Source organism: Hypanus sabinus, chromosome 16, assembly GCF_030144855.1.
Source record: "Hypanus sabinus isolate sHypSab1 chromosome 16, sHypSab1.hap1, whole genome shotgun sequence".
Taxonomy (NCBI): domain Eukaryota; kingdom Metazoa; phylum Chordata; class Chondrichthyes; order Myliobatiformes; family Dasyatidae; genus Hypanus; species Hypanus sabinus.
In genome coordinates, this window is record NC_082721.1 from 30,883,802 (window position 1) to 30,903,931 (window position 20,130).

Consider the following 20,130-nt stretch of genomic DNA (forward strand, 5'->3'; position numbering starts at 1 on the left):
GCCATAAGATGGCATTGCCTAGTTTATAGACTAGGATACTCAGCAGCACCACCTCTCGGATTCATTTCTGCAACTCTAAACAAGTTAATATAAATAGCAAAGACAGCAATGAGCTGGTTTTGTTTCTGTCATTCAGACTCCTGTGATTAAGCCTCTAGTAGTGCTTTTGATCTGTACTTTGTTATTTAGATTGCCATATTTCCCAATAGGACCTGACAGGGATGCAAGTTTCCACCCAAAAGTAAAGTTTGATGGATACTGATCGACAGTTGCAAGCATCCAGCTTCACCTTGTCTCCTGATCCCAATTGCTTTGAGTAGTTTTGATCTATGGTTCAGCCTCCTATTCTTTATGATGCAAGTGAAGTACAATAGCAGTACGTCAACTAAGATCTCAATTAATTGACTACACTTCAGATCAGTGACCAGTACTGGATGACAAAAAGGTATCTTCAGAAAGCAGACAGATACAAGGATTGCACACTTCAAAGTGAAGACAAACTAACAATGGAAAACGTAAAAATGTGTTCAGTTTCCATGATCAGAAAATATTTCCTAATGCTAGCGATCCAAAAGCTGTACACCACTTTGGGATTGGCCAGTATGAGATAGCAGTTGTTTGATGAGCATGAGGACTGCAGCAACAGATTCATTAGACATCTTCAAAGGCAGCCGATCGTATGCTTAAAAGCAAAAAAAAAATGTCTGAACTACCTGTTCCAGATAAGCAGCAATTCTGCTTCAAAGCACTGGCATAGGCATGATAGCCTCAAATTCCCTTTACCAGACCCCACAATAAATATACCCACAGATATACACACTCTGAACCCTATTGATCAGTCCACAAGAGCCCCTAAAAAAGCAGCAACACTCACACGTTTGGAAAGATGACAAGTCGTGTTATCAAAAAGACCAATGCAAAGACCACAAACAGCACATCACAGGTCCTTCGCCATCCTGCGTAGTTGAACATTTTTGCACACTGCAAATTTAATAATCAAGAGATTAATAATAGCTTCTGTAGTTTTTCCCTCCTCCCAAAACATGCAACCCTCTACAATCTGCTAACAGAGATCAAACTTATGATCATAGCTACCACTTTTACAATCAGTTAAATTTACTACCACACTGGATAAACACAAGAGATTCTGTAAATGCTGGAAATCTGGAGTAACACACACAAGATGCTGAAGGAACTCAGCAGGTCAGGTTTTGATGAAGGGTCTTGGCTGGAAATGTTGACTGTTATTCCTCTCCATAGATGCTGCCTGATCTTCAGAGTAACTTCAGCATTTTGTGTGTGTTACTGTACTGGATGGTGTTTTACTCTTTTCCCATGTATGATACTTTTGTGCCTATCAATCATTGTTGATGCCTACAATAGTCTAGCCATAATCTGTATGTTAAGATTATTAAGTGATCATCCAAATTGTAGACTAATCCAATCTGGGCAAATAAACACAAACCCTTTACAACCTGTAGGATAGAAGTGTCTCTGCAGCTCTGTATTAGCAACTCACCTCCATTATGTAATCAGATGCATCATGTACCAGCATTACCAGGGTTCCCACCCGGATGTAGTTTGCACAGTAAGAAAAGCCAATAAGAAAAATTGTGGCAATGTGGTGAATGATCTGTTCCTTAAAATCCTGTGAAGCACAGTAAGAAAATATATCATTTCAACTGGAACTTGGTGCTAGCAGAGCACACTGTCCTTTTGGACAGGAATTTAATTAGATTGATTAACTCAGATACCATACATACATACAATCCTATGTATATTTGTAGAAATCGTAAAATGAAAATAGGAAAACTCTGCAAATATTTTGGTCAAGTAACATATAAATGGGGGAAGTATCCCCAGGAAAGTGAAATATTACAAGTGTCATGATATGGACCATGCCACTTGTTACGTACCCCGTAACTGGGTCACTTACCAGCAAAGATAGAGAGGTCCGTTGAAGTCTGATGGTACTATTTTAACAGTATTTATTGATAAAAATACACAAAGTAATATCAATGCAAACATACAGATAATATACGTCATCAATACTAAATCTAAAAGCGCGGGTTTAATAATGATCAATATGAAATAGCTCTATCGTTGTCTAGGGGATAATGTATTGTCGGATGGAAATATAGAAGTCACTGCTAGTTCGTTCAAGCTGCAGCGTTTTGGTTTGAGAGAAATTCGGGTTAAAACTTGCCCAGTCCTTTTATGATGTCAATCCTTCAAGAGTCGTTGGGAGTTGGTTTCCCCGTTGTTAGCTAAAAGCTGTTCTTCAGTGGTAAAAACCACTGGTTCTGGGGCAAATGGAACCAAACGCATGTGGCCTCCTCCCACCGGCTTCCGCTATTACCGGATCGCTAGCGTTTCTTCTGGTGCGTCTGAGGGGCAGTTCCCACAGACCCTCTTTTATCCTGACTCACAGGGTCTCAGATGTCAATCAGGTTGAGATGATGCAATCTCTCCACCAACCTCCCCCTCGGTTCATTGCCTGGGGCTTCGATGCATCGTACAAGATGCAATACACGTCCCTCTCCAAGAGACAATAGCCGGTCTCGGAGGCCAGGTCACATTCCAATCTTTGTGAATTCTGCATCTCTTTCTCTCATTTCCTGGATCTCCTGAACGGACTCAATAGTGATCTTGCGATTCTCACAAAGGAGGGGGCTACCCCGCACCCTTCGGCCCCTCAGAGCTGTGGTACATTCATAACACACTGAAATCACAGCAGTGAGAGAAATGGTTGAAATGCAGGAGAGAGCTACTATCCTGTTCATTACAGAAACAATTGTTATAATTTAATTATGGCACCTTCATTTGTATAGCTCCCAGTCACATCAAAATATTTCAATACAAGATGAAGTCAAGAAAAACTATTAGAAATATGACTGTATTTGAAACTGATTGTATTTCCTGCTATAAATTCTCTCAGAATTAGAAGCTGTACCTTTTAACCTTCTATTCCTTCTGCGTTAGGCAGAATTTTAAAATCCAAACTTTGTGGCTTTTAGCTCAACTACACTGTTTAATCTTGTTTGGACCTGGATGGTTGTGATTTACCCTCTTGCCCATTGCTACAAATCTCTAGGACTTAAAGAGAGCTTCTAAGTTTGGATGTTAATATATTTAAGTCTTTTTATTCATGAAAGCCATTGTGAATCTTAAAAATGAAATGGTAAGGTTCCAGAAATACTTAAGGTTCCAAGCTATTACTAAACTAGTTTTCCTACTGATACAGCTGACTTGTCTCATTGGTCCTGGCTCCAACTTGTCAGACTCAGCTCACCGATATCTTACCAGTGATGGTTTGTTGAGAAGTTACAGTGCAAAATATTGGTGATTATGTCAGCAGTAGCCCAATATCATCTACACTAGTCTCAGGCACAAGATGAGACCATCACATTTACTCATTGCTTTGTTGCATGAAGCTGAAACAATATCCTTCACTCATCAGGTCTGAGGAATTTACATATTCACTTCCAGAAGAGCTAGGAATAGGATACATGCAAAATCAAAGTAGCCAACACCACAGAAGCAATGAAAACTTGTTTAAATTTAGTATAAAAATCTGGTGGGGGGTGTAGGAGTATCAGATAACAGTATCATACAACAATTTATGGATTGAAAGCTACTGGTCAATTGCAAATATATTGTATCTATATGCATCTTCATTAATTCACTGTTCACACAGGATGTTCAAGATTTACATCTCAGCACATAACCACCTGACTGACCTCAAAATAGTAAGCTTATCAGATTTCAAGACTGAATATGACTGGTCACATACCTTCCTCTTTACATCCAACGAGACTCTTAAGAGCAGAGACCAGTAGAAAGCCAGTTCTACCATGTAATACCAGTACTGGGAAGACAGTAACACCTGAAACAGCAATGTCAGTTTTGAGAGAGGGAGGGAGAAAGCAAACGAATGAGACAAAATGGGACTGAACACAAACTAGCATTCTGATAGCAGGAAATGGCAGCTGCCATAATAATTTTACTTGGAATACACGGCAAACACTATCATTAAGTACAGGGAAACTGGAATTCACCAATTTCACCACAGTCTGGTTATAATTGCTTGGGATTGATCCACAAACATCAAGCTGAAGATCACTGTACAGGAGCAGCATCCTATCAACATAAATGATTTTGATCACAGGTTGGAGAGTTAATACACACTGCAGTTCATCATCTAGTGTATATTTGGGAGGGGAGTGGGGTGGCAGTTGTGAAAGCGTCATGAGGTGGGGACAAGGGTGTTGGGAGAGAGGACCCACAAGCAGGACACAAACTCGTCTTTCTTAGGTACAATAAAATAGCATTTATTACTCAGGAAATCAAGGAGGCCAAAGAGGAACACGAACCTCGGACTAGGGACTTGGATCGCCACAGACCTGGGAAACAGGAAACTGGGATCACCGCGGCCATGACTTGGACAGCGGGAACATGGACAGCCGCAGACCTTGGACTTGGACAGTGGGAACATGGACAGCCGCAGACCTTGGACTTGGACAGTGGGAACATGGATCGTCGCGGCCTTGACTGGGACCACCACGGCACTTGGACTTGGAGACTGGGATCGCCGCAGCTGGGAATGTGGAACCTGGATCGTCGCGGCCAGAAACGTTGACACCAAAGCACAGGATAAGGAACCTTGAGCCAGGACTCCTCTAGATCAGGCATCGAGCTGGGACTCTTCTTCAAGGGGACAGACGCGGACACAGGGCATGAACATCGAGCCGGAACTCCGCCTTCAACTCAGGCACCGAGCCAGTACTCTTCAAGGGGTAGACACAGGCAATGGGCATGAATGTCGAGCCAGAACTCCGCCTTCAACTCAAGGCACTGAGCCAGGACTCTTCAAGGGGTAGACACGGATAATGGACATGAACGTCGAGCCAGGACTCCACCTTCCACTCAGGCAGCGAGCCGGGGCTCTTCGAGGGGTAGATATGGACAATGGGCATGAACGTCGAGTCAGGATTCCGCCTTCAACTCACCCCTGGCAGATTGACCTTGCCCAGACCCACTCTGGCGAAGGAAGTCGAATTGCTGGTACTCCGATGCGGGCTGGATAACTCTGGCTTGTGGTAGTGACGGCGACTTGCTAAGGCTTCTTAACACTCTCGCCCTGAACGGCTAAAGCCGGGGGCTTATAAGCTGCTGGTTCGGGTCAAGAGCAGATCACCTTAATTGCCAAGCTCAAGGGACACGTGAAACGGAATTAGAAGGGAACAAAGAGTCAGTGGTCTGGATCACAACCTAACTAAACTTAAAGGGGAACCGATCCGGACCATGACAGAAAGCATGTCTTCTAAGACTATTCCAATGTTCTACAGCCAATTACTCTAGGCAGAGCTCACAGTGGCCATTTCCACTAGGACTTCAGTTGGGATTTAGCAATCTGGCAGCTTAGAGGTTCAATTGCTATCCATCCCAGAAGTTTTACAAATAAAACACATTAAATTGCGATGACCATATGAACTAAGAATGCCAAAGTTCTAGTAAAATGTGGTATCCAATACAATGTTGTATTCCTTGATATGGGTCAGGCAAAGAACCCCATTTTCATGATTTTTTAAATGCCCTCTCAGTTGAGTAATCAAGATGATCTGATCAGTGGAATTTAAACTCTGCAACCTTCAGCCTGATGTGAATTTAACATGGATTCAATACACCAAGGCCATTTGTAGAAATTAGCAATTCGCAAGGAGTGATCTTTGAGATCAAATACTTAAATTACTTCAGAACAGTGAGTACATACTTGCTGAGGATATCCTTTCCAGCACTCCTGTTGATTCCAGAACCATGGTTTCTGAAAACAAAAATAAAAAGTGCAACATCTGGCAACCAAGTTTGCTTAGGTGGGTGAAATAAAGATCGCAAAGTGAATATTATAGATGCATCAAAATTATTACTTGTATAAAGGATAAAAATGGCAGACTGACGGGCTAAACACACCATTTCTCTCCTGTAAATTCCATAGACTCATTCTGGATTTAACCAAAAGCATTGTTAACATGACATACCATTCTCCTCAGCAGCTGGACAAATGCCAGAAGCTTGAACTGTTTTAAGAATGCTAGTCCATAGCAACAACATTACACAATTGCTTTCAGAATGCTATAGAAACACTATCCACAAGGGTTCTTGTTTTCTTTCATCCTCTATTCTTCACCGTTTCTTTCAGATCACACAAACAACACGTACACATTCTGCCATGTTAGTTTATAAACAGTTCCTGGAAAACAGGGATGGGAGGTGGGTGTGGAGGAAGTTGTAAAATACCAGAACTCTGGTCTTGCAGTGCAATTTGGGAGACCGGGATGCATTTTCATTTTAGCTATTTGCTCTTCTACATTTGGAAAAGATGAATTTAAGAGTTAACTAATTAAGCAACATTTTTTAAAGTTTACATCACTGGACACATTCACACAAAAGCAAAGTAACAGTACAAATGTGGTATTTTGTGAAGTATCCAGATTGGTGGGGTGTCTCAGTTCTCAATGCAGGAATAGGAAAGACTGCATTTAACCAGGCCACAAAGAGCACAAAGATTTGGATTCTATCAATAATACACAAAGTGCTAGGAATCTCAGCTGGAGTAGTGGTGAGGGGCCTCAATAGATATCAGTGCCCCAAAATCAGAAATTATGGGTGGGAGGAGGAAGTGATGGAAAAGCAGGTTAGTCACTCTTAAGAATCTCTGTGTTTAGGCACCAAGAAAAAGCAGGACTTGGGTACTATTATCCTCCCAACAATTCACTACCCACCAACAAAACTAATACCAACACCCTCACCACAGGTATCACACAACTGTGCCCAGAAAATTTAGAAATGGAAAGCTGGTGGATGCACTTCATTCTCCCCTAAACTCACTTCTCCTACATACAGTACATATTAAGCCTTGCTTAAAAATATAAAATTTCATAAAATGAATCACAAATACAGAAACAGTGCACACATTCATGAGCAAACACGAGGAAATCTGCAGATGCTGGAAATTCAAACAAATATCCCTGACAAAGGGTCTCGGCACGAAACGTCAACAGCGCTCCTCCTATAGATGCTGCCTGGCCTGCTGTGTTCCACCAGCATTTTGTGTGTGTTGCACACATTCATGATGTTATTCTGTACATTTGTAGTATGAGCATGTTCAGTAGCATTGCCACCCATGTATTTCTCTTTGGGCAATAGAAGACAGATTTGTGTCCAAATCATTGGACACAAATCGTGTCCAAACCCAAGGTGTTTGGGCAGATTAATAGAGAGACTTTATTAGAGGAAAGTTTATCAAGTTGGATAAATCCCTGGGGTTTGACCTGGTGCAGCCCAAGACTTTGTGAGAAGCAACTGAATTTTTTTTATATAAATAAAACAAAGCACGTGACGTCAGCCAGTAGAGCGTGAAAGGTTTAAAAAGGTAAGGAATCTTCAATGGTTTTTAATTTGGAGCAAGAAGGCTGCAAGTGAACTACTGATTTTTCAGAGCAAAGGGAGTTTTTAACTACTCGGGTTAAAGAGAGGCGAGACTGCACAGGTGTGTGACACCAGCCAGTACAGCGCAAAAGGTTTAAAAGGAAAACTGCCGTATTCAATGGGCAGCAGAGTGGTAGGGCTTTGGCTCAACGGGCTTAGGCAGTAATGGGACAAGGCGAGGTAGGAAGTATGTGTGTGAGGCCAGTTTTCTGCGCTCAGTGTCACATGTGGGGGGTCCTGGAGTCTCTCAGCCTCCCAGACAGCCATATCTGCATCAGGTCTGTCGAGCTGCAGCTCCTAAGGGACCAAGTTAGGGAACTGGATGTGCAGTTTGTGCAGCTAGTCAGGGAGAGCAAGGAGGTGATAGTTACAGGCAGGTGGTCACACCGGGGCCACAGGAAACAGACAAGTGGGTCAAAGTCAGGAGGGGGAAGGGGAAGAGCAGATACTAGAGAGTATCCCTCAACAATAATTACTCCTGTTTGAGTACTGTTGGGGGGGACAGTCTACCTGAGGGAAGCGGCAGTGGCCATGCCTCTGGCACAGAGTATAGCCCTGTGGCTCAGAAGGGTAGGGAAGGGAAGAGGAAGGCAGTAGTGATAGAGGACTCTATAGTTAGGGGGTCAGACAGGTGATTCTGTGGACGCAGGAGGTGCCAGGGTCCGGGATGTTTCGGATCGCGTCCAAGATATCCTGTGGTGGGAGGGAGAACAGCCAGAGGTTGTAGTACATATTGGTACCAATGACATAGGTAGGAAAAGGGAAGAAGTCCTGAAAAAAGACTACAGGGAGTTAGGAAGGAAGTTGAGAAGCAGGACCGCAAAGGTAGTAACCTCAGGATTACTGCCTGTGACACGTGACAGTGAGAATTGGAATAGGATGAGGTAGAGGATAAATGCGTGGCTGAGGGATTGGAGCAGGGGGCAGGGATTCAGATTTCTGGATCATTGGGACCTCTTTTGGGGCAGGTGTGACCTGTACAAAAAGAACAGGTTGCACTGAATCCCAGGGGGACCAATATGCTAGCGGGCACATTTGCTAAGGCTACTGGGGAGCGTTTAAACTAGAATTATTTGGGGGGGTGGGAACCGAACTAAAGAGACTGGGGAAGAGGAGGTTAGCTCACAAATAGAGAAAGCTTGTAGACAGTGCGAGAGGGAGGATAGGCAGGTGATAGAGAAGGGATGAGCTCAGACCGAAGGCTTGAGATGTGTCTATTTTAATGCAAGGAGTGTTGTGAACAAAGTGAATGAGGTTACAGCGTAGATCAGTACTTGGAGATATGATGTGGTGGCCATTACAGAGACTTGGATGGCTCAGGATCGGTTACTTCAAGTGCCAAGTGCCAGGTTTTAGATGTTTCGGAGAGGACAGGGCGGGAGACAAAAGATGTGGGGGCGTGGCACTGTTGATCAGAGATAGTGTCACAGCTGCAGTAAAGATAGATGCCATGGAGGATTGTCTACGGAATCTCTGTGGGTGGAGGTTAGGAACAGGAAGAGGTCAGTAACTTTACTGGGTGTTTTTTATAGGCTGCCTAATATTAACAGGGATATCGAGGAGCAGATGGGGAAACAGATCCTGGAAAGGTGTAATAATAACAGAGTTGTCATGATAGGAGATTTTAATTTCCCAAATATCGAGTGGCGTCTCCCCAAAGCGAGCGGTTTAGATGGGGTGGAGTTTGTTAGGCATGTTCAGGAAGGTTTCTTGACACAGTATTTAGATAAGCCTACAAGAGGAGAGGCTGTACTTGATTTGGTATTGGGAAATGAACCTGATCAGGTGTCAGATCTCTCAGTGGGAGAGCATTTTGGAGATAGTGATCATAATTCTATCTCCTTTACAATAGCATTGGAGAATGATTTGAACAGACAAGTTAGAAAAGCGTTTAATTGGAGTAAGGGGAATTATGAGGCTATCAGGCAGGAAACTGGAGGCTTAAATTGGAATCACATGTTCTCAGGGAAAAGTACGGAAGAAATGTGGGAAATATTCAGGAGATATTTTTGTAGAGTTATGTATAGGTACGTTCCAATGAGACAGGGAAGTTATGGTAGGGTACAGTACAGGAACTGTACAAAGGCTGTAATAAATCTAATCAAGAACAAAAGAAAGCTTGTAAACGTTTCAGAGAGCTAGGTAAAGTTAGAGATCTAGAAGTTTATAAGGCTACTAGGAAGGAGCTTAAGAACAAAATTAGGAGAGCCAGGAGGGGCCATGAGAAGGACTTGGCGGGCAGAAGTAAGGAAAACTCAAGGCATTCTACAAGTATGTGAAGAGCAAGAGGATAATACGTGAAAGAATAGGACCTATCAAGTGCGACAGTAGGAAAGTGTGTATGGAAGTGGAGGAAATAGCAGAGGTACTTAATGAATACTTTACTTCAGTATTCACTATGGAAAAGGATCTTAGTGATTGTAGTGATGACTTGCAGCAGACTGAAAAGCTTGAGCATGTAGATAATAAGAAAGAGGATGTGCTGGAGCTTTTGGAAAGCACCAAGTTGGAAAAGTCACTGGCACAAGACGAAACGTACCCCTGGCTACTGTGGGAGGTGAGGGAGGAGATTGCTGAGCCTCTGGTGATGATCTTTGCATCATCAATAGGGATGGGAGAGGTTTCGGAGGATTGAAAGGTTGTAGATGTTGTTCCCTTGTTCAAGAAAGGGAGTAGAGATAGCCCAGGAAATTATAGACCAGTGAGTTTTAACTCAGTGGTTGCTAAGTTGATGGAGAAGATCCTGAAGGGCAGGATTTATGAACATTTGGAGAGATATAATATGATTAGGAGTAGTCAGCATGGCTTTGTAAAGGGCAGGTCGGGCCTTGCGAGCCTGATTGAATTTTTTGAGGATGTGACTAAACACGTTGATGAAGGAAGAGCAGTAGATGTAGTGTATATGGATTTCAGCAAGGCATTTGATAAGGTACCCCATGCAAGGCTTACTGAGAAGGTAAGGAGGCATGGGATCCAAGGGGACATTGCTTTGTGAATCCAGAACTGGTTTGCCCACAGAAAGCAAAGAGTGGTTATAGATGGGTCATATTCTGCATCGAGGTCGGTCACCAGTGGTGTGCCTCAGGGATCATCTGTTGGGACCCTTACTCTTTGTGATTTTTATAACTGACCTGGATGAGGAAGTGGAGGGATGTGTTAGTAAGTTTGCTGATGACACTAAGGTTGGAGGTGTTGTGGATAGTGTGGAGGGCTGTCAGAGGTTACAACGGGACATTAATAGGATGCAAAACTGGGCTGAGAAGTGACAGATGGAATTCAACCCAGATAAGTGTGAAGTGATTCATTTTGGTAAGTCAAATATGATGGCAGAATATAGTATTAATGGTAAGACTCTCGGCAGTGTGAAGGATCAGAGGGATCTTGGGGTCCAAGTCCATAGGACACTCAAAGCAGCTGTGCAGGTTGACTCTGTGGTTAAGAAGACGCACAGTGTATTGGCCTTCATCAATCGTGGAATTGAATTTAGGAGCCGAGAGGTAATGTTGCAGCTATATAGGACCCTGGTCAGATCCACTTGGAGTACTGTGCTCAGTTCTGGTCACCTCACTACAGGAAGGATGTGGAAGCTATAGAAAGGGTGCAGAGGAGATATACAAGGATGTTGCCTGGATTGGGGAGCATGCCTTATGAGAATAGGTTGAGTGTACTTGGCCTTTTCTCCTTAGAGCGAAAGGGGATGAGAGGTGACCTGATAGAGGTGTACAAGATGATGAGAGGCATTGATCGTGTGGATAGTCAGAGGCTTTTTCCCAGGGCTGAAATGTTTGCCACTGGGTGATGAGGAGTAGGTACAGAGGAGATGTCAGGGGTAAGTTTTTTTGCTCAGAGAGTGGTGAGTGCATGGAATGGGCTGCCGGCAACGGTGGTGGATGTGGATACAATAGGGTCTTTTAAGAGGCTTTTAGATAGGTACGTGGAGCTTAGTAAAACAGAGGGCTATAGGTAAGCCTAGTAATTTCTAAGGTAGGGACATGTTCAGCACAACTTTGTGGGCCAAAAAGTCTGTATTGTGCTATAGGTTTTCTATGTTTATTCATAATAAATATATGTACACAAGGGTAGACCATGCAAAGCCTATATATTTGTGGACAAAGGCATTCAGCAGTGTTAAGTTATATTTAAAAACTGATAGCACTGTTGCCACTTATGTGACTCCCCTGGGATGATATGCTAATATTTAAGGAGCTTCCCTGCCTGACCAGCTGCTCCCTGTCCTGTGGCAGAAGAACCTTATACTGTGGTCCTTCCTCACCGATCCTTGTGTTGGCTACATCAAGCTTTAGTACATACTTCAGCATGTACTCCTGCAACCTGGAATTTGCCAGTCAGCAACATTCCTGTCTAGACATCTGGATGTGCTGGGAAGCCACCAAGAAAAGAAATTACGGAGGCGCTTGTAGCAATTTTTGCTTCATAACTGACCACAGTTGATGTTTCAGAGTGGCTAATGAGACACCACTGTTTGAAAAGGGAAGCAAAAGCAAGCCAGGAAATTACAGGCCAGTGAGTCTGACATCAGTGGTGGGTAAATTACTGGAGGGGATTCTGAGGGACAGGATATACCAACATTTAGAGAGTTAAGAGTCTGATTTTGGACAGTCATCATGGATTTGTGCATGGGAAATGGTGTCTAAGAAATTTCTTGGGGTTCTTGAGGTTATCAAGAGGGTAAATGAATGTAAGGCAGTGGATGTTGTCTATATGGACTTCTAAGTATATTTAGGAGTCCAGGCCATCCTCTCTTCTCACTGATGCCATCAGGAAGGTGGTACAGGAGCCTCAGGACCCACACCACCAGGTTCAGAAACAGTTATTACCTCTCAACCATCAGGCTCTTTTAACTAGTGAGGATAACTTTACTTGCCCCATCATTGAACTGTTCCCATAACGTATGGACTCACTTTCAAGGACTCTTCAATATTTATTGCTTATTTATCATTATTTTTTCTTTTCTTTTGTATTTACACAATTTGTTGTCTTTTGCATATTGGTTGTTTGTTCCTCCTGTTGAGTACGGTCTTTCATTGATTCTATTGTGTTTTTTGGATTTACTGTTCAAGAAAATGACTCTCGGGGTTTTATATGATGACATACAGTACTGTGCAGAAGTCTTGGGCTCATATATATAGTTGTAGTAATTTTAAGTATTGCACTGTACTACTGCCGCCACACAAAAAAAACCATTTCATGGCATTTGTTGGTGATGATAAACCTGATTCTATTATGGACTGAATGTGGGAAGGGGGCAAGGAGAAGGGAATCATGGTTGGGAAAAGGGGAAGTGAGAGTGGAGGGAGTGGGGCGGGAAGCGCCAGAGAAAGAGCCATTCTGTAATGATCCATAAACCAATTGTTTGGAATCAATTGACTTTGTCGGGTGTCTCAGGACTAGGTGCGTTTGCACCCATTCCACCTCCCCATCCCAAGCACTCCTTCTGTGCCACTTGTTCCACACCCCTCCCACAGTGATTCACTCTTGCCATTCTCAACATCCTTTGCTCCCAGCAGATTTACAAACTCGCTCCCTGCTCCACATTGATAATTACAGTACTGTGTAAGTGTTTTAGACATTCTAGCTATATATATGTGCCTAAGACTTTTGCACAGTACTATATAAGTACTTCAATAAAATATTTACTTTGTAGGAAGGCCTTCAACAAGGTCTGTTATGGTAGCCTAGTCTGGGAGGTTAGGTAGCGGATTGGATTCATAATTGGCTCAGTGGTGGGAAGCAGAGGGTGATGGTTGAGGGTTGTCGGTCTGGAGACCTGTGCCTCGAGGGTCAGTGCTGGGACCCTTGTAAACTACATAAATGATTTGGATGTGAAAGTACAAGACATCGTATGTTTGCAGATAATACTATAACAACTGTTGTAGACAGTGTAGAAGGGGATTTCAGAAATACAGGGATCTTGATCATTTGGTAAATGGGTTGAGAATTGCCAAGTTATATTCAATCCTGATATACAAGAGGTATTGTGTTTTTGGGAGATCAGGTCAGGGAAGGACTTGATTAGTGACTTACAGGACCCTGAGGAGTGTTATGGAATAGAGAGACCTAGGTGTGCAGTGCATAGTTCACTGACAGTGGCATACCAGGTAGAGTGGTGAAGACAGCATTTGACATACTGGCCTTCGTCAGTCAGGAGATTAAGTTTAGGAGTGCGCAAGTTATGTAGCAGTTATAAAAGACATTGGTGAGGCCTTACTTGGAGTATTGTTTTAGGTCACACTTTTGTATGAAAGACATTATTAAACTAGAAAGAGTGCAAGAAAGATTTACCAGGATGTTGCCTGGACTTGGGGAGGGGCCTGAAATACAAGGCAAGATTGCATAAGCCAGGACTTTCCTCACTGGAACACAGGAGATTGAGGAGTTATCTGATAGGGGTCAATATGATCATGAGGGTCATTGGGTAAAAGCAGTTTTTTACCCCCTCAGGGAGCTGGTGCTAAAAGCAAGAGGGCATATGTTTTAAAGATCAAAGTGAGAGATTTAAAAGGGACTTCAGGAGCAGCCACTTCACACAAAGGGAAGTGCATATTTCAAAGAGCTGCCAAAAAATGGTTGAAGTGGGCTAATTGGCGATGATTAAAAACGATCTAAATAAATAGATGGATAGGAGAGGCTTAGAGAGATGTAGGCCAAATATGAGTAGATGGGACTAGCTTGCTGGGCAAGACAGTCAGCATGGATGAGTTGAGCTGAAGGACCTGTTGTGTTGTAAGACTTTGCTGGAAGACCAACAAGCATCGTGACCAACCATTGAGCACATCTACATGAAACACTGTCGTAGAAAAGCAGCATCTACCATCAGAGATCCCCACCAACCAAGCCACTGCCTCCACCAGGTAGAAGGTACAAGAGCCTCAGTACTCGCACCATCAAGTTCAAGAACAGTTACTACCCTTCAACCATCAGGCTCTTGAATAGAAGGGGTAAGTACACTCACTTTCCCCATCATTTAAATGTTCCCACAACCAATAATCTCACTTTATGGACTTCTGATTTCATTATCTTATGTTGTTATTATTTATTACTACTGATTTATATTTACATTTTCATTTTGTTGTATTCTGCACTCTGGTTGACCTCATTGATCTTGTTATAGTTACTATTCTCTAGATTTGCTGAGTATGCCAACAGAAAAATGAATCTCAGGGTTCTAGATGGTAACATATATGTACTTTGATGATAAATTTACTTTAAGTTACGAGTACCAAAGAGCAGCATTCACCGAGCTGATGATCTTCCAGCAGCACTTGCTGTTTGCTGAACTACCAGGCTACTCTTTCAAAAACAAAAAAAAGTGGGAGTGGCCTGAGGGCTGAGGTACTGCAAGCTAGATAATGCCAGAAATACCCAAGCAGAAAGAGCCCCCAAAGAATGCACACCCCTGCGAAATTCAGTGACTTTTGGAAGGGAATGCAAATTAAAAGAAAACTATGAAATAGATTTTGTTTGAACTGTCTTTGATCATGAAAGACAGTTTTAATCTGATGCTAAGTACAAAACAGCTGTTATGAACCACTGAAGTTCGACTGGAATACAAGACAGTTAAAAAAGAGGTTATCAGTAAAATAAACTAATTAAAGTGTTTCATGAACTCGTATGAGGACTTTGGTTTGCCATTTGCTTTGCCAACATCCTGCTTCTTGAAGCTTTTAAAATCTAGGTGTGGTAGTATTCAAACTCTTTTCCAGAGTAGAAATAAGCACTGAAAATCAACCATGCAATAAAACAGGGGAAGTGCAGGGGCAGCTTCTAGAACTGGGTTCATATGCCAAAAAATTTAAAACACAGCCCACTTTCATACAGGTACACAGCTAATGATGCAGCCAAATAAAATGACTTATACTTACGTCAAGCAGCACGCAAAGACCAGCAATAAATGCAAGCAGGTAAAATGCAAACCTCCAACTGCAATAGAGAAAATATGTAGGTGATCCTGAGCTGGATCTTAGAGACAAGGTGCCAAAGCCAGTTAAATCAAAATAATTTAAATTCAAACGGTAATTTTAACTTCCAAATTAAAGCAATGTTTGGTCTATCAAAAATTAACTTTAAGCAACTATATTCTTCAATGATATCAAATGAAAAATTACAGATAAAAGCAACTTGAAGCAGTGTATTAATTCTGAGGATAAGGGAGCAAGAATTTATTAAATGTTTGACAGTAATCATAGTAAAGCTACATGGGAAATTGGGAGGCTCACAAATACCAAAGCTATATGAATTAGCATTCATTACAAAAAGAGATTGGAAAGTGGATTGTTATCTCATAGGGAGTATTGAAAAGACATTACATTTTCCAGGTAAAATGATAAAATGAGTAAAGATGACAGAGCTTCCAGATGTCGGGAGAGGGAATTGATTTCTGATAACCCCAGTAAAAAGTTGGCACAACAAAAGTGAAGCAAAGGATCTTTTCTGCCTATTAGCCTTCAATCACATCCATCTCTTTCTCACTTTCCAGTCCTCCCTATTACATCAACACTTACTGTGGAGGAAATTCACATTTGCATTTAAAAACAGAAAACTATAGGAGAGGAGTGCAGGGACACAGGGAATAGATTATACTACTGACATATCAAACTTCAAGCAGATTAGATTGGAGTGGGAGTTGTCAGTGCAAAGTCTGAAGTTGGTATAAATAGATTGAACAAAGTAATTGACCTTTAGATTAAATGGCACCTAACAGTGAGGATTTAGTGAACGATTATCCTGACCTTGAAGAACACAAATAATACAACTCATCTGTGAAGCTCAGATTCAGAGGTTGCAATAGTAATTAAGTGACACTCAAGACGCCAAACCTTACAGTGGAATGTCACCCTAGGCATCAGCCCCCACTAGAGTATGGATTATTTGTTCAACCGGTATCCTTTGATTCCCAACTTTTGGAGCCATTTGCAAAGGACAAACTCACAGGAAATAGCTGGGGTTTGTTTGCTTATTGGTAATACCCACATCTTTTCTTGTCTTGGGATCAGAATTCTGAATAAGAGCTGAACATTAGAATTAGTTAATTAGCTTTTTTAATACCATTCTTAGTGATCAGTCAACTTAAGAACTGGTACGACATCCAAAACCTTCCCTCTCCATGTGCCTTCATTATAATGTTGTACAGTCCAGTTAAAATAAATCTCTATAAATATTTTTACAGAAATCACACCAAGGGCTGAATTATGTACACAAAACTCAAATTTGATCTTCATTTGTGTTTAACAAGTTTATGCTCATTTTAAAAATAGTGAATGGAGAAGAACATTTTGATTCTATAATACTTGATACATTCTAGCTTAAACTCTGCCATTCACCCATCTCCTATTATCTATAATCTGCTCTCCAATTCATTATGCTCCAAGACTAATATCCTGTCTCACCCATCCCTGCGACATGCTCCTGAATTCAGCAAATAAAGCTTCGCTTGCCCTAGCTCCAAGGAGGAGCCTTGAATTATATAATTTAACATCATTTCCATTGAAAGAAATATGGGATCTGCCTCATACACATTTTCCAACAAGCAGTAAAGTATCCGACAATAATCATTCACTGGCAATTATACCTCAATAATCAGCAGCCCAAGAGAACATACTTCCTTTTCAACAGAGAACCAAGAAATCCATAGTGAAAGGATGAGATAGCAGAAAAACAGAAAGAGATTAAATTTATACAGTTCAATAAAAACTTTGATTTTCAAACTATTCAGTATTGTAATCAGATCTAAAAAGGTAGAGATGCAAACTTAAATTACTATGTCCTTTGATGTTTGATGTAAATAGTGTTAATGCCCTGTACTTCTTAATGTTTAACATTAAACTAGATATTTAACATTAGACCACTGGACCAGGCCATCAGATCATTTGGTTTGTTTGGCACTAATATTTTAAGCAAGCAGGCTAGCAAATAGATGGTAGACACAACATTGGGAATAACCACTATCTTGTCAGATGCAATTAGAAGATTAAGCAGGTTGAAATTAGAACTTTATATCACTCTTCACTATTTTAAAGTGCCCTTCAAGTGTCAAGTATAAATAAATTTCTAAGTGTAAATAATTATTACGGCAGCAAAACTATTGGCTTTTACTGCATTATTTATAGTAATTTTGTTTTTGCACTGTACTGCTGCAAAACAAATTTCACATTATAGGAGACAGTGGTAATAAACCTTATCATGAGAAAGCGGCCTGTTAATGATCTCATTGTTTGAGAGAGAGTGTTGTTAGTCTTATTGTTTGAGAGAGAACATTGTCAGGCACTGGTAACCCTGCACTTCCTTAGAAAGGCATATTTCTTTAAAACTCCACTTGAATGAGAGAGAACTGACATCCCTCAAGATATTTTTGCAAGAAAACAGATAAGGATTTCAGCAGCAAATGGACCGAAGCATTGCTTCTCTTTTGCTTGCCATAGAGTGGGAAATAATGATATGAAGCTTTAGGATATCCTCTTTCTTCCTTCTCACTCATTTCTCTAAACCTAAAGGAACAACAGAATTAAAATATATATTTTAATATATATTTCTGGCATCAACCAATTAACTTAGCATAAATAAATAGGGCCTGATGCATCCTGAATGATTAGATATGACTGGCCCACAAAATGCCAACACTTAATTCACTGTGAAAATATGGCCTGATAGAGGAAAGGCCAAATCTTCATGGAAGAAGTTAACACTGTTCTGAAGAGAACTTATCACCATATTTGGAAACTAGCATGGTGACACCAAAGACAGTCTATAAGTTTTAGATACTGGGCCTAATCTATTGCCATTCCCAGTTTAGTTGTTTCGATTATATTTGTACCTGGCCTCACAGAATTTCTGGGTGATGCTGGGCCTGTCCTGATTTCTTCGGCTTCGAAACCATATCTTTACCTCCCGCAGTGAAATGCCACACTGTTTGGCAAGAACAAGAAGATCGCTCTGCAATGAAAATAGCACAAGCACACTAAGACATCATATCTGGTTCTATCAAATAGTCCAGAAATGAATCTGCACCAAAGGACAACTTTAACCAGAGGACAATCTCTGCTGTCACTCTTAGAAATAATCAAACTCTTCAAAAGCTTACAGAGCAAGCTTAATTTTATTTTAATTTTTATTTGTTACCTTTTAGGCACAAAAAATTGATTTTAAGGGTTTGTTGGTACAGAGAATGGAAATTGAATAAACTTCCCTAGATCAATGTGTTGCACTAAATGTAGTGAAGTCCATTATCAAAGTAAAAGCCAGAAAAGATGAAGATACATTCCCTATCCCCCACCTTAACCCCACCCTCAGTTATTTAAAAATAGATTCCTCAATCTTCCCATACCTAGGACATCCCAACTTGTCTGGAAAATCCACTGATCAACTATCCATATAGTTAGCCTTGTTGAATGCTCAGAGGACAGCTATCCTGGACATGATCAACAAGTTTGATTATTTTTTGTTCTGTGACATCACATCATAATCTTTGCCAATATTCAAGCTAGTATTTTTTTTAGTAATGCTGCTTTTGTACTCATGGAGCTCCAATACAATAGGAGTTTAATGCCAATCTTGGGCCCAGACACTGATACTGCAGTATAGCTTCTAGATATGGCTTATGACTTCTTATCAATAAAAGCAGAGTTCAAAGCAGACACTCATTAAAAGTCAAAGTCATTCAGTTACTGCATGGGACAACATGGCAGAAAGCCAATCATAAACACCACCTCTCAGTACAATCCTCAGCCTCACATAGAATTCAGTTCTAAAGGAGTCAGATTACCAGTCAGGTACAGTTGAATAATTTATAAAACAGACCTAGGTTTTGAACATATCACCATCAGAAATTGTGGCTCATGTCAGATAACATAAACTACTGTTGGAAGACACCAAATATTAGCTAGGATGGGTTTCAAAATTATTTGGCAAGTGGATTTGAGAAACACATTAGAATGGCCCAAGCTGGAAATCTTTGCAGATGTAGAAGTTATTGTCATAGCTAACCTCCCCTTAGTCCAGCCAAGATCGTTCAAAAATAGATAAAATCCAGCAGTTGTTATCTTGTGTAATTATGGACTCTCAAATCAGTTTTATCACTTTGAAAGCAAGGATACCCACCATTGAAATAGGATTGCCAAGATATCAAATGTAGATTTACTCAGCTGCATCCCCATTCCTATGGGCCAGACCTTTCAAAAGATCTACCCAAAGCTGAATTTTTTTTAAATTGGAAAATAACAGATCTCCCAACTTTCCTCCATTTGTCCAGTATCTCACTGCTCACCAGAGCTCATTGGGCCAGTGACATCTCTGAGCCTTGCATCTGCAAAATACCGTCATCATCAGTGATTGGCAATGAATTAGCACACCTAGACTGCTGAATGGTCAGAAGTGCATTCACAAATCAGGTTGCAAATCTCATATCACTGGAGGTGCCAGCCACTTAGTAAATGAGACTTTTCTTTAAAGTGCACCATGTTAACAGTGCCCCCTAACTTCTGTTAGGTCAAGTACTTGCCTTGCTACTGGTACCACTTAGCCCAGTACTACCTGTCTCAGGTCGGGTTGTCGGCGACTCAACCGGCACACGCCCTGGTACACTTCGGTTAACCAGGGAGGAGGGTGTGTAGGCACCCAGCAGGACTA

The 20,130-nt window shown here is 41.4% G+C and overlaps 1 protein-coding gene across 5 annotated transcripts in view; it reads right to left on the minus strand.

Moving 5' to 3' along the window:
* Positions 1-20,130, minus strand: part of cers4a (ceramide synthase 4a) — an 85,628-nt gene that overhangs the window by 17,449 nt on the left and 48,049 nt on the right. For all 5 annotated transcript variants that reach the window (XM_059991500.1, XM_059991503.1, XM_059991504.1 and 2 more), the window contains exons 4-9: positions 18,320-18,438; positions 15,372-15,429; positions 5,774-5,824; positions 3,794-3,886; positions 1,520-1,648; positions 875-981 (exon numbers count right to left, since the gene is read on the minus strand). In XM_059991500.1, the coding sequence (XP_059847483.1) occupies positions 875-981; positions 1,520-1,648; positions 3,794-3,886; positions 5,774-5,824; positions 15,372-15,429; positions 18,320-18,438 (557 nt within the window). The remainder of the gene's footprint in view (positions 1-874; positions 982-1,519; positions 1,649-3,793; positions 3,887-5,773; positions 5,825-15,371; positions 15,430-18,319; positions 18,439-20,130) is intronic.